Source organism: Sylvia atricapilla, chromosome 3 (assembly GCF_009819655.1).
Source record: "Sylvia atricapilla isolate bSylAtr1 chromosome 3, bSylAtr1.pri, whole genome shotgun sequence".
NCBI classification, from domain to species: domain Eukaryota; kingdom Metazoa; phylum Chordata; class Aves; order Passeriformes; family Sylviidae; genus Sylvia; species Sylvia atricapilla.
Window position 1 is genome coordinate 6,927,565 of NC_089142.1, and position 12,428 is coordinate 6,939,992.

Sequence of the window (12,428 nt, forward strand, 5' to 3'; positions counted from 1 at the left end):
ATTAGACCAGCATTGCACATCTTTGACAAGCAGTGCTTTCCATCTCTTCAACAGCCAAATTTTGGCCAGACTTCAGAGGCCCATAGAGGCAGGGGAAATGGAGAGTCAGGAAAACTGTCCCAGCACTCCTTACTTGCATGTCCCTGGTACCTCTGGTCCCACAGAGATCTTCCACTGGGCCATCTTTAATAGAAGCAGTGCATGGAGCTACATGTATTTCATGTAAGAGGAATAATTAACAAAAAATGGGTTGACGATTGAAGAACTTCTTGTACAGCAAAGAGCATCCTGGTAGCCAGAAGATAAAAACAGGATAAGAAACAGTAAAGTATCAAGATTTTATTGTTTTATATATATATACTTATAATTCTTAACTGAGACAGTATTTTTTAAAACAGCAGCAAGCAGAACGTACAAGTTGAAAAGTGGCAGCGCAGGTAACTCTGTTTGGCTAATGCCCGTTCATGTACAAGGCGTACATTGGATTTTTTTTTTTGAGCACCTTTTGTGGTTTTTATTTTTTCTTGGTTTAAGTGTACAGTAAGGCAGTGGTTTTTTCAATAAGGAATATATATATATATTTATATTTATATATATTTTCAGTCATCACTGTGAATTCTTCGTACATGCAAATTAAATAAAATGTACAACTTGGAAATGCTACACCAGGAGACAGTTTTCCTCAGAGCAAAGCTTCTAATCAAAGGCAAATACAGACACCACAAAGTTATAAAAGAGAAGGAAGGCAGAGGAAACCAAGCATCAGGCACTACTGACAGGACAGCTCGAGCAGGGAAGGTTGGGATTCCAGTGAAGATTCCTCCTGCCACTGGCAAGGCAGGAAGGAACAGATGATTATTAACAGATGTCTCCAGCCAACTCCCTCGGGAAGGTTCACTCTAACCTGAGAAGCTCCACATCAAAGAGGAGCGTGGCATTGGGAGGTATGACCCCAGGGTGGCCTGTGGCTCCATAGGCCATCTCAGGTGTGCAGGTCAACTTTGCTCTTTGTCCTAAGCTCATCTGGGTTTTGGATGTCGGAGAAAAGAGAAGACAAAAGAAGAAAACAGGATTAGGAGGAAAACCAAAAGAAAATCACTACCTGGCATATTCACAGAATCAAGGAGCGTTGGGATAACCAGATTCATAGAATTGTTTAGTTTGGAAAAGACCTTTAAGATTATTGAGTCTGGGGCTTGGAAGGAGAAGATCTTTAAGGTCCTTTCCAACCCAAGCCACGCTATGATTCTGAGACCAAATGGTTTTGCTTCAAGCTGAAACTGCCATAAACAGCTCAGACATGGGCATGGGCCTCCTCACTGCTTTGGCCTCTCACAGCAGTTACTTAAACTGCCAGAACCATCCTGAAAGAGACACAAAGTCTTTTTAACACTATGTTTGGTCCATCCTGCCTGTACTGGGGCGGGCTGCAGGTCTGAGTTCCTCCTGCAGAGCACGGGGTACAAAGAACACCATTAGTAGGGAAAATACCCTCACAGCTTTCTGTTCATGAGAGATCAGTGGCCAGCATAGCCAGGTTCAGCACTTATTTCCCTAAACTCAGTCCAAGCCCCAGGGCAGGCATCTCACTTATTCTGCTTATCTCCTGCCCCTGGGATGGGCAGGAATGCTGATGTCCCTCACTCCAGGCTGGCTCTGAAGGGAACTGCTCATCCAGATCTGAAGTTATCTTCTGAGTATTTTGGAACATTTTCAAACTGCTGTTCATGAACCATACACTGGTGTTGGAATAGTCACTGGCTAATATGAAACATTTCTTGTTTCACAAGAAACATCCCCTGGTTTGAAGCAGTGTTTTTAACTCAGACCTCTCTCCCAAGATCAGATCACTGGACTACAGATTATGTGATAGTTCCTGTTGATAATTTTTCCAGGTTTAATATTTTCAGGTTCTATAAAATACACCAAAGCTAGAGAGTCAATTACTTAGAGTAGAAGAAATATGTGGGTATGAACTTTCCCACATTCAAGGAGTACTCATGACATGGGGCTGAGGATGTCCAAGTTGATGACCTCCCCTGGTCCCCACAGAGATTTGCATGGGGCTGGCTGTCCAGTGCTTTGATGTGTCCCTGCAAACCAGGCAGCTGGTAGGTCATGCCTGGGGTTTTAGGGATGAGGCAAACTTGAACTGTCAGAAGCAGGGCAGAAAAAAGTAGACCCTGCTGACATCTGACAGTCATGACACCGAGGTTTGTGAAATCTGCGTGCTGGGCATAGGGAAGTGCCTTGTTCCAAGAGACTCTGTCCAGCACATTCCCCAAATCCCTTAAACCCTGGGGTCAAGGAGACAGCCACGAGCTCGACTTGTGTCAGTGATCCACTAGGAGGAGCAGGAGGGCAGCGTGTGGACACATGGGTTTCTGGAATGGCTCTCGGCCACTTATTTTCCAAGGGACAAGAGTCAAGGAGTGAGAGCAGTCAAGGAAGGGATGAACTGATTCCCCCAGTGCTTGTTGATGCTGCTTTATCTGAACTGGCTTCTGGTTCCTACAGCTCTGCAGTCCTGAGCTCTCTTAGGCCTTTCTGCAAAGCAAGTAATAAACAGTCCAACTCAAAACCTTCAGAGGAAGATGGTATATTACACAATCTAGGATTCCTCAAATGGACACCTCTGGCTGGAAAGAAAAAAATGCTTGCATTGCTTTCTCCATAGGGCTGGAAACCCTTGTCTCTTCCACCCCTCTCAGGAAAAGCATTCCTCAGTGGATTGTTTCTCTCATTTTGCATTCTTCCCTTCTCTCTATTTAAGCATAGGAAGTTATTCCTGTTAAAGTTGTTACTACAAGAGTATTTGAGCAGTTGCTCCTACAGTGAGGTCTTGGATCCTGAAATGGGAAGTCAGGAGGAATTTGCACCCTGATCTCATTCACTTGTGCTCTGGAGCAGCCTGATCACACTCCTTATGTGTGAGGGGTGCTCACAGCACTGCACAAATAGCAAGACCTGGTAGTGAATTGTATTGTGGGGCTTTTACTGTGCTGGCACTCACACTATAATTAATGGAGGGCAGTTTTCTTTCAGCATAGGGCTGGTCAGTGAATGTTTTGTAGCTGGGAGTCTGAAGTCACAAAAAGGTAACAGTGCAGTGGGGTACCTTATTCAGTCAGGGTCAAAATGTGTAGCTGGGTCATCAAAAAGGGCAGCCTGGGCTTTTATGGAATAGCTGAATAGAGGTCACTCCATAGAAAAGTTGCCACCTCAACATTTTAGAGGCCACTGATGTCTGTATGTGGAGCTGCCCACGGGAGAGGGACAGGGCTTATATGGTACTGGGGAGGGGACTTCACTTCTCCCCACCCAAATGCATACCATGGAGAAAGGCTCATGTGCAGGGGATAACCCTGGATGGATGGATGGATGGATGGATGGATGGATGGATGGATGGATGGATGGATGGAAACTACAGGAAATACTGTGCTCAAATGCACCATGCTTTCACAAAAACACTCCATATCCTACACTGTGATTTCCACTTGGTCTTGTCACCACTGCCCTGGACATTGCTGAGCTCACACATCCTTCAGCCAGCTCCAGGTTCAGCCAGAACAATTTATTAGTACCTGTGTAACACCTTCTTCAAATCCTTTAATGACTTCTTGCCTGCCAATCTTGAACCTGAAAGGCTTGTTTCTGTCTCTGGAGGAATCAAATTTCTTTCCATTCTGTAGCATTCCTGCCAAAACAAGACACACAGTTTCAGTCTGAGCGACATCTAAATGTAAGTGCTAGAGGAGAGGGAAGGAGTGAAAAATTAATGTCTTGGTCACATCAGCTGCTCATTTCCATTTTCACCTTGAGACCTCATTCAAAAGGCAGGAGAGGCAATGGCAGTGGTACCATATTGTTACGTTGCCTTCCTGTAATTTAGGGTCTAAAATGGAAATTATTTTTATCATTCTCAATGTAATAGGTAACAACCCATATTGCACCCAACATTGCACAGACATACAGAAGAGCTGTTGCTTGCACAGCGGAGCTCCCTGCCTAAGTGGATAAAGCAGGCAAGGAACAAGTGGGAGGCAGCAGAAGAGAGAATCCCAAGACAGGTGCCTGATCCAGGGCTACCCCTAATAACATGTGTTGCACAAACGGGGTCATCCCACACCATATGTGTGAAACCTCTACACAACATGACAACTTTATGTCTCTCGTCATATAGAAGGAACAGAAGAGACTCTACAATCACAAATATGAAAGCCGCAAAGACATTTATGTAAATGCTCCACTATCCTCATTCTTCATGTTTTCAGTCAGCCACGAGAGACAGTCCCAGAACACGTTACTTGTTCCTTTGGATGGGCACTGGTTCAATCCATGGTTTTTGAACACATGCCCAGATTCCTCAGCAAATGGACAAAGCTTCACTGAACACTACATAATTAGCTATTCTCCTTCTCTTTTCAAATTGTGGATAATTATGGTCGCTTTCAATTTAGAAGTACCTGGTACTTAAAATGCTTTCCTCTGGAAAGGAAGGTTGGGCTGATATTTATATATTAGAGTCAATCCTTTCTTTGTAGTGCTGTAGAGACAGCGTTGTGGGCATACACCATGACTCCCCTACACAAGGGGTTGTACAAAGAGAAGTTCATTAATTTGAGAAAGACTCTGGTTGCAAAGAACATTAACAAGTTCGGCTTTGAAAGAAAATGCTGAGAAAAGGTGTCTTTAGGATCAAGTATCAAAGATAGTCTTACTAGTTTCTTTCCATTAAAGCAGTTATATTAACAGATCAGCTTGATGCACAAATTTTATTGTTCAGTGAAAAAATATCAATTATTGTTCAGTAACAAAGAGGCATATTTTGTTTGCTTAAAAAGCCTGTACTATGGATCAGAGGTAAATACGAAGAGATGTGCCAGAACGAAAAACAGAGAGTAAAAAGGTAGGATTAATTTTGCCAACTTTTGGTCTTCTAAAATGTAGCCAGCTACTTCTCAGCTAATTACTCAGAAAACAGATAAGCAAGTCAGAGAAAAATGCACTTTCAGAGAGCAATTCATCTAACCAGATCTAGGTATGTACATTAGGATATAATGAATGACATCCCAGCAGTGCCTATTTCTGTGCAATGAGTCCAAACAACAGCTCAGACATAGAAGGCTCCAAATTCATTAGTAGTTAAATCAGTGGCAATGGAGCTCTGGACTTGCAGTTATGAGCATACAGTGTTTGATTATTCCAGTAGAGTTCTCTGTCCAGATATTTGACATCAATATTAAAATCAAATGCCATATTAGCTATTAGCCAAGTCACGTATTTGTCCAAGCTGGTCCTTCAGACACACGATGCATGTGCCCAAGGCCTTAGAAAGAAAACTATGGAAAAACCTGCCCATAAGGAATGTTTCATAACCATTACCATTAGTGCCTGACATAATCCTTTAGTTTTCCACAGTTAAATAATGAAGTGTTGTATGTGTGCTCTGATGCAAGTACACCGAATCACAGAACCAATGAGGTTGTACAACACCTCTGAGTCTAACCTATGACTCAACACCACCTTGTCAAACAGAACATGGCACTGAGTGCCACATCAAGGTGACTTCACCACTTCCCTGGGCAGCCTATTCCAATGTCTTATCACACTTTCTGTGAAGAAATTCCTCCTAATGTCCAACCTAAACCTCCCCTGGCACAGTTTGAGGCCATTTCCTCTTGTTCTGTCACTTGTTCCCTGGGAGCTGAGCCTGACCCCCCAGCTGGCTGCACCCTCCTGTCAGGGAGATGTGGATAGTGATGAGGTCCTGCTGAGCCTCCTTTTCTCCAGACTAAGCACTCCCAGCTCCCTCAGCCACTCCTCACAGATTTACCCTCAAGACCCTTTCCCAGCTCCATTGCCCTTCTCTGGATTGAGGGGCCAGAACTGGACATAGAACAAGGAGTGGCCTCACCAACACAGAGGGAAATTCACATATTATGCAATGTATTGGCTCTGTGATATCCATAAACCCCTTCAGGCAGGCTGGGAAGCCACAATAGCTTCTGAACAAGGTTTTCCACCTACAGACTAAGATGGATTCATTTGTACTATAGAAATTCAGCCTGCATTGGGGGAGGGCAGGCAGGAAGAAACAGCTCAGGGGGAACTCTCAGGCATATAATATAATCCTTTTTGAAGTATTTGATCTTAAATTTAAGTGACAGTCCTTCCTCAGAGCACTTTTATTTTTAAACACATGATAAAACCTTATGATTCTATAAAATGGAAGGAGACTATTACAAGACTATCTCAATATTTAATAGTTTTAATATTAAAACTTAGTACTGTCATTACAGTTTGTATGTTCAAAGCAGTATGCAAATATTAATTATTCTTCACATTAGCCGAAGGATGTGGCTATTATAAAACAGCCTCAATCTGAAAGTTCAGATTCAGATGAAAAGTTCCACAACATTTTATTATGCATTCATTTCACTTTGTACCTAAATCCTATTAAAACTCTTAGCTTAAAGCTCTGATGGTTTACTAAACACCCCACATCAAAACAGCAGCAGAATCAGAATTAACTCTTCAGAGATTCTGACAACAGCTCCTGGACAATGTTTCCCATTTAAAGTTACATTTCCATCTTCCCATGAGCTTGCTAGTTTGATACACCCTTTAAAAACTAATTCATTTCACTAGAAAATGCCCACAGAAGATGTGTTAGGCCTTGTAGAAGAAATCAGGCTTTTCTATATTTACAGCAATATCCTATTTTCAGCAACAGCTGGAAATTCATGAGGTTATGGATTCATAAATGTAACTTCCTCTGTCATCACCTTTTGGATGACAAACTGGGATGCAGAGTCAAATATGTGTGTATTCACTGAAGCTCTGGCAGGAGGGTCAGTTTTTATGTGAGTGCCCTTTAAATGCACATCCAGTCTGGAAATGAGTCAGAGACTCCATATGCCCTGAAGAAGTTCCGATACAAATTTAGATGTGAACTTTAGATCTTTTTTATCTCTGGTTCTGAGAGTTAGAGTTGTCTATGCAGGCTCCTGGGAAACTAAAAAAGCACAATGCTTTATCTTCTGTCTTGCTAATGCACCAATTGATTTTTTTTTGGTGAAAAAATTGATTTAGTTAATATTCTTCAACAAGGATGGATGCCCATCTTCATCCTACATCTTAATTTATTTAGCTAACAGCAAGGAAAAAAAAGCAACTCACAGTCTGGAACTCAGCAATGACAATGTTTTCCAAGTCAGAACAATCAATTAGAGTTTTGACTGAGCAAGGACATCTAGATGCCTGTATGGCTACTTGTTAAAAACAGGTTTCTGAAAGGGAACAAACATTGCATTAAAATAATTAATTGCACAAACTTGGTTATCAGAATATCAGAAATATATAATGATTTGAAAACATTCTGATCTACAAGGCATCCTAACTGAAAACCAGGTTTTAAGAATTAGGAGGATGTAGAAAAGGAGACACTTCAGATCACAGGTCCTACTGAATCACTGATGTTCAGCTCATTGAAGGTGCAGATTAAAGAGTAGATGGATCATTTTATTAAGGAACATGACCACAGCCACAGATCTTTCCCAACTGCCAGGACTACAATGCCATTTGAGCTAAACTGGCAGTGAAAACAACTTCAGGCAAGGTTCAACAGAAGTTATTATTTCTTATTAAAACACAGGTGTGTCTGCAGCTGTGTCTGCACTGTTTTTTAGCACTGCACTACTTGAGCTAAGATCCCATCACTGAAGTCTGTTTCCTAAGGGGAGAGAGCTAATGAAATGACACTGTCTGCACTTGCCTAATAACTTCTGAGCCTTTGAGCCGATTTCAACCGCATTTGGCAGAGGAACAGGGATCACACCAACATTAAGATCCTATGTACGTAATGAAAAAAATCTGTGTAGAAAGAAGAGCCTGTACGAGCTTCTACCAAGAGAAAGGCTCAATCTTTGTTATCAGAGAAACTCTATTACTGAGGAGAGGACAGGAATAGAAAGGCTTGACCACAGACTGTTTCTTTTTGCTTACTTTTCTTCTTTCATCTGAGAATGATTCAGCTGGAATATAAGCAATCACAAATCCACGGAGCCAGCCTAGCTGTTAGACACCTATTACACCTATTGTCCCAACAAAACCCTGCTTCAAACCATGGCCAAACTGTTATCCACACAAAGGACAGGCAGATAGTCAACCAAGCTTCTGCACCTGAACCTGGAAAATTCATGTGTAAATTGTACTGCTAATGTTATCCAGTTCAAAGGCAGAAACTGTGTCTCAACCTGTCATTTAGGCTACTCTTATGGTAAATAGAGAAAGAGAATCTCCAAGTATGATTCATTCCACCTAGATTTAGATGTTAGGGCTGAAATAACCTCCTGGAACTGTTTATCATTCTCAGTCAACTACCTTACAAAAGGTGAGGTACCTTAAACCAAGTGCTAGACTGCCAGGTTTTTATAGGGCCCTAGTGAGGCAGTATTAACTCAGCCATCCATCCCTAAATGAAGCAGGCAAAATTGCATCCCAGGCTTCACTGACTCCAGTGTTTACTGAATTATTTGTCACTGCAGTGTTGACAAATTCTGGGAATCAGAAGATGAAGAACCCAAACCAGGACAAATCTCTTGATTTCACTAGCTGCTCTCTTTTTATCTTGTATAATGGGATTCACTTACCTTATAAGTATTGAGGAGATAAACTGAATTAAATAGGTGACTTTCAAAAAAACCAGCACAATTTATCTATGAAGTATTCCATTGCCTTATTTTTTCAAGCAGTAGTTACCTACAGAATGTAAAGGCAATGCATACACTTGAAGACAGATACTTCCTGAACACTTCTTGGCAGCAGAAAGAGGGGCAGAGAAGATGCTTCTAGAACACTGTCTGTTTCATTTTATGTAGACCAGAGGGTTTTCATGATAGGAACCATATTCTGATGCCCCTCAATGCCATCACTTTCCAATTATGCCCTGTAATCAATCTGTGCTGTTAGGAACATGTCTTTGGGTTTGGTTCCTAGGACTTTCTGAGGAGTTAATGTTGCTGTGGGTTAAGATTGTTCATTTCGAGTGTTTCTTTTTTTTCCTCACACAATATATTGTTTCTATGTCAAAATATATCCATATTCTGTCAGGAGAACATCACAAAGATTGGAAATTCTGATCTTTCCTCCACTTACAACATGCAGCTATTACTAGTATCCACTTTTAGTCTGGAAAATATATTATCAGAAAGGTTCTAGTAACTGCACAGAAGTCCTTGTGTTAACATTGATGCCTTCCCAACGTACAGAGGAAGGCACAGTTCAGCACAATTGCATAGGACTGGTGGGAGAAACACATACAGTCACAAATCCCAGGTTGATTCACATCAGCAGAACTCCACTGTAGTGTTACTTGCATTTTACATTAAAATAGATCATTTGTCTTCAGGATTCAATTCTGAAATACTGTGGGCAAAGCATTCCCTGCATTCAGTGGTGTTCCCACCTTAGCTTATGGCTGTCTCAAGCTAATAAACCTGAAAAACACATGGTTTCCCTCAGGAGCAAAACCAATTCCCCTATGTTTTGTTGTTAAACACAGATATCTGGGCAACAGTTTTCTAGGCAGTTACTGTCGGTGCCTCATGTTTCTTCTTCCCAGGACCTAACTCAGCTCTCCAACTCATTCCATCAGAATCCAGATAATCTCACACTTCTCCCATCTTAATGTCATTATTATCTCAAAATGCAATTTACTGTTGACACATTTTTGTCGTAACAATAGCTCCCAGTAACCTGTGGTTATACCTGGCCATGACCCTCCTCCTGACACTACACAGTGAGTAGCACACACCTCTGATTTCCTTGATTTGACTTCCAAAGAAAACTCTTCCGGACAAATATGTTGTCTCAATTTTACTGATGGCCATTGTAATAGAAACAAAGAGTGTTGAAGGTGAGCTGGAAGATGTCTTCATTCCCTACATTATGTTGGAATAGGGGCCACCTTACTGTGTCCTGTCTGGGGACTTTGGCAACTGAACCATAAAGGGAAGCCCCACTTTTCCAGGGAAAGGCTCAACAATAGAGGTTTAGTACCACTGCAAATACTCAGTTTTATCCTGCTAACACTTCCTTTGCTTAATATAGACAAAGTCTTGTGTGGAGAAAAGGATTTACTGCCTTAGACTGCATTTTCCTGACAGCTTGCAACCACTTAAGAAAAAATTATTAATACTTTAAGGGAATTTTCAGTCTAGAGGGATAATAGTTGAAGAAAAAGGGGGCAGGGGATAAGCACAACTCTGCAGCATTATCAGCTCTTTCCCACAATTATTTTGTCTAGAAAGGCAACAGCAAGGACTTGAATGTGCCATTTGTTGCCATGACAAACTGACTCAAAGTGAAGAAGTGGGAAACGGATAGCGGTGGTGGGCACTTCCCAGTTCCTGCTACCACAGCGCACTTTACTAACGCTTCAACTTTTGAACACAGGCAGCCTTGCTGCTTCATTTTCTTTGTGTATTAGATACTCATATATCTTTAATGTGGAGTAAGAGCAGTACAATCAATTATTCATCATGCAGCTGACAGCCTGCAATGAAGACACAACAGACAACTCTTCAATAATGCATCACCGTGGGCTATGAATCACTGTTGCGTACAACCACAAGACAATATGAAAGAACCTTGCACTTAGCTTGCCTTCACAGCCAGGAAAATTACCTGCAGTTGTCTAGTTCACTCTGCTGAAAGGCATTATTCTGTCCTAGCTGCTTTAGGGATTTACATACTTCTAAGAGAAGGAAAAGTAGATTTACCTTCAAGGGAGATATGAGGCTCAGTAAGCATTTTCTATATAAGTTGTAAGGAGACCAAAACAATTCCTCTGGTATCTCATCACCTTAAAAGAGTAATTTAATTTTAGAGTTTGATTCTGTTACTGTTACAAAGTTTGGCTGTAAAATATACATGTGCTGCAGCATAAGACAAATTTAATCTGAATAAGCATGGCAGAATCAGGTCAGTGTGGGAATGCTAATGAAGAGGACAATAAATGTCTAAAGCAGCATTTTAGACAGAATTTATTAATACAGAAATACTTTGGATCTCTTGTTTCTCTATCCTCAAACAGTATGGCCCGTAACACAGGGTCTGCAGGGAGAGGGAATGTTCCTCACTGGTCTGGGTCTTTCTGTCCATGCCCACTGGTAGCAGCCCAAAAGCAGAAAGAATAGTTCAAGCATGGCTGCAATACCAAGAAAGTCTTCAAGATTTCCCACACAAACACAAGCAGCAGAGCTTGCCCAAAGAATTCTGAGCACCTAGTGCACCATGAGAACAGAGCAATAAAATAATCTGTGTTTTTTCATCTTGGTTTCATTTCAGTCTCATCCTATGCCACATGTATGTCCTTCCCTCCTCCCTTTTTATTTCATGGTTGCCTATGTTCTGGGGGCATGGATTTGGCATTTTAGCCTGTGGCATGTACACAACTGTGCAGATGACCTCCCACTGGGAAGTTACACACTTGTGTAGCAGGTTAAACCACACTGAAATAGGTGTGAGTGTGACTGCCACCGTCTCTCAGGGTACGGCGCCAGAAGGGCCCAAGGTGGAACTCCAGGGTTCTCAACACAGATCTGGGTGCAGGGAGCATGGAAAAACACCAGAAAATCATCTTCAGAGGCTTCTTGTGAAGGCTCTGAGCATGGCTCTGAGATCACATGAGAGGGGATTGGTGTAAAAACACCAGGTTCTTAATTCCTCCTCAGCTCCAGGGAAGAGACTGCCAAAAGAAGCACCTTTCCACCCCAACATGACAATCTTACCAGCAGTTAGGTGTGCTTTAATGATAAATGTTCCCAGATTGGGCTTTTTTGTTGTTGTTGTTTTCAGCTCTCTTGCCTTGTAGTATGTTTCCTTCTGAATAAAATTCATGCTAAAAATCTTAATTGAAGTGCAACACTTCTGATTCCCTTGGCTTAAGCTACCAACAGCCTAGTGACAGATCCACCCATCTCTTGTAGAGCACTGAATTTAGGGGCTATGGAGAGAATCATAGAATGGTCAGGGTTGCAAGGAACATTAAAGATCATCTCATTCCAGTTCCCTGCCATGGGCAGGGATACCTTCCGCTAGATCTGGCTGCTAAGGGCCCCATCCAGCCAGGTCTTAAACACTTCCACAGATGGGGAATCCCCAGCTTCTCTGGGCATGCTCAAAGACAATATATTTGAGCATGAAAAAGTATTTTATTTATATATTACCACTTAACATCCAAGATGTTAAAATGGTATGTTGGCTTTTAGGGCATTTGGAACTGAAAAATAGCAGTTTTCTCTACATCCCTGGTGAATGAATGCTCTTTCTTTCCCACAGGTCCTTGTGTACTGGGTTCTTTACCACATCTAACTTTCTTAATGCTCAGTATGGCCACAGCTCCTCCACAGATGAATATTTTA

At 41.8% G+C, this 12,428-nt stretch overlaps 1 protein-coding gene across 2 annotated transcripts in view; it reads right to left on the reverse strand.

The window, feature by feature from the left end:
* Positions 1-324: 324 nt before the first annotated feature.
* The window catches only part of FKBP1B (FKBP prolyl isomerase 1B), a 45,644-nt gene continuing 33,540 nt past the window's right edge, over positions 325-12,428 (reverse strand). For both annotated transcript variants that reach the window (XM_066314706.1, XM_066314707.1), the window contains 2 exons: positions 3,585-3,697; positions 325-1,023 (listed from right to left, as the gene is read on the reverse strand). In XM_066314706.1, the coding sequence (XP_066170803.1) occupies positions 895-1,023; positions 3,585-3,697 (242 nt within the window). In that variant the 3' untranslated portion in view covers positions 325-894. The remainder of the gene's footprint in view (positions 1,024-3,584; positions 3,698-12,428) is intronic.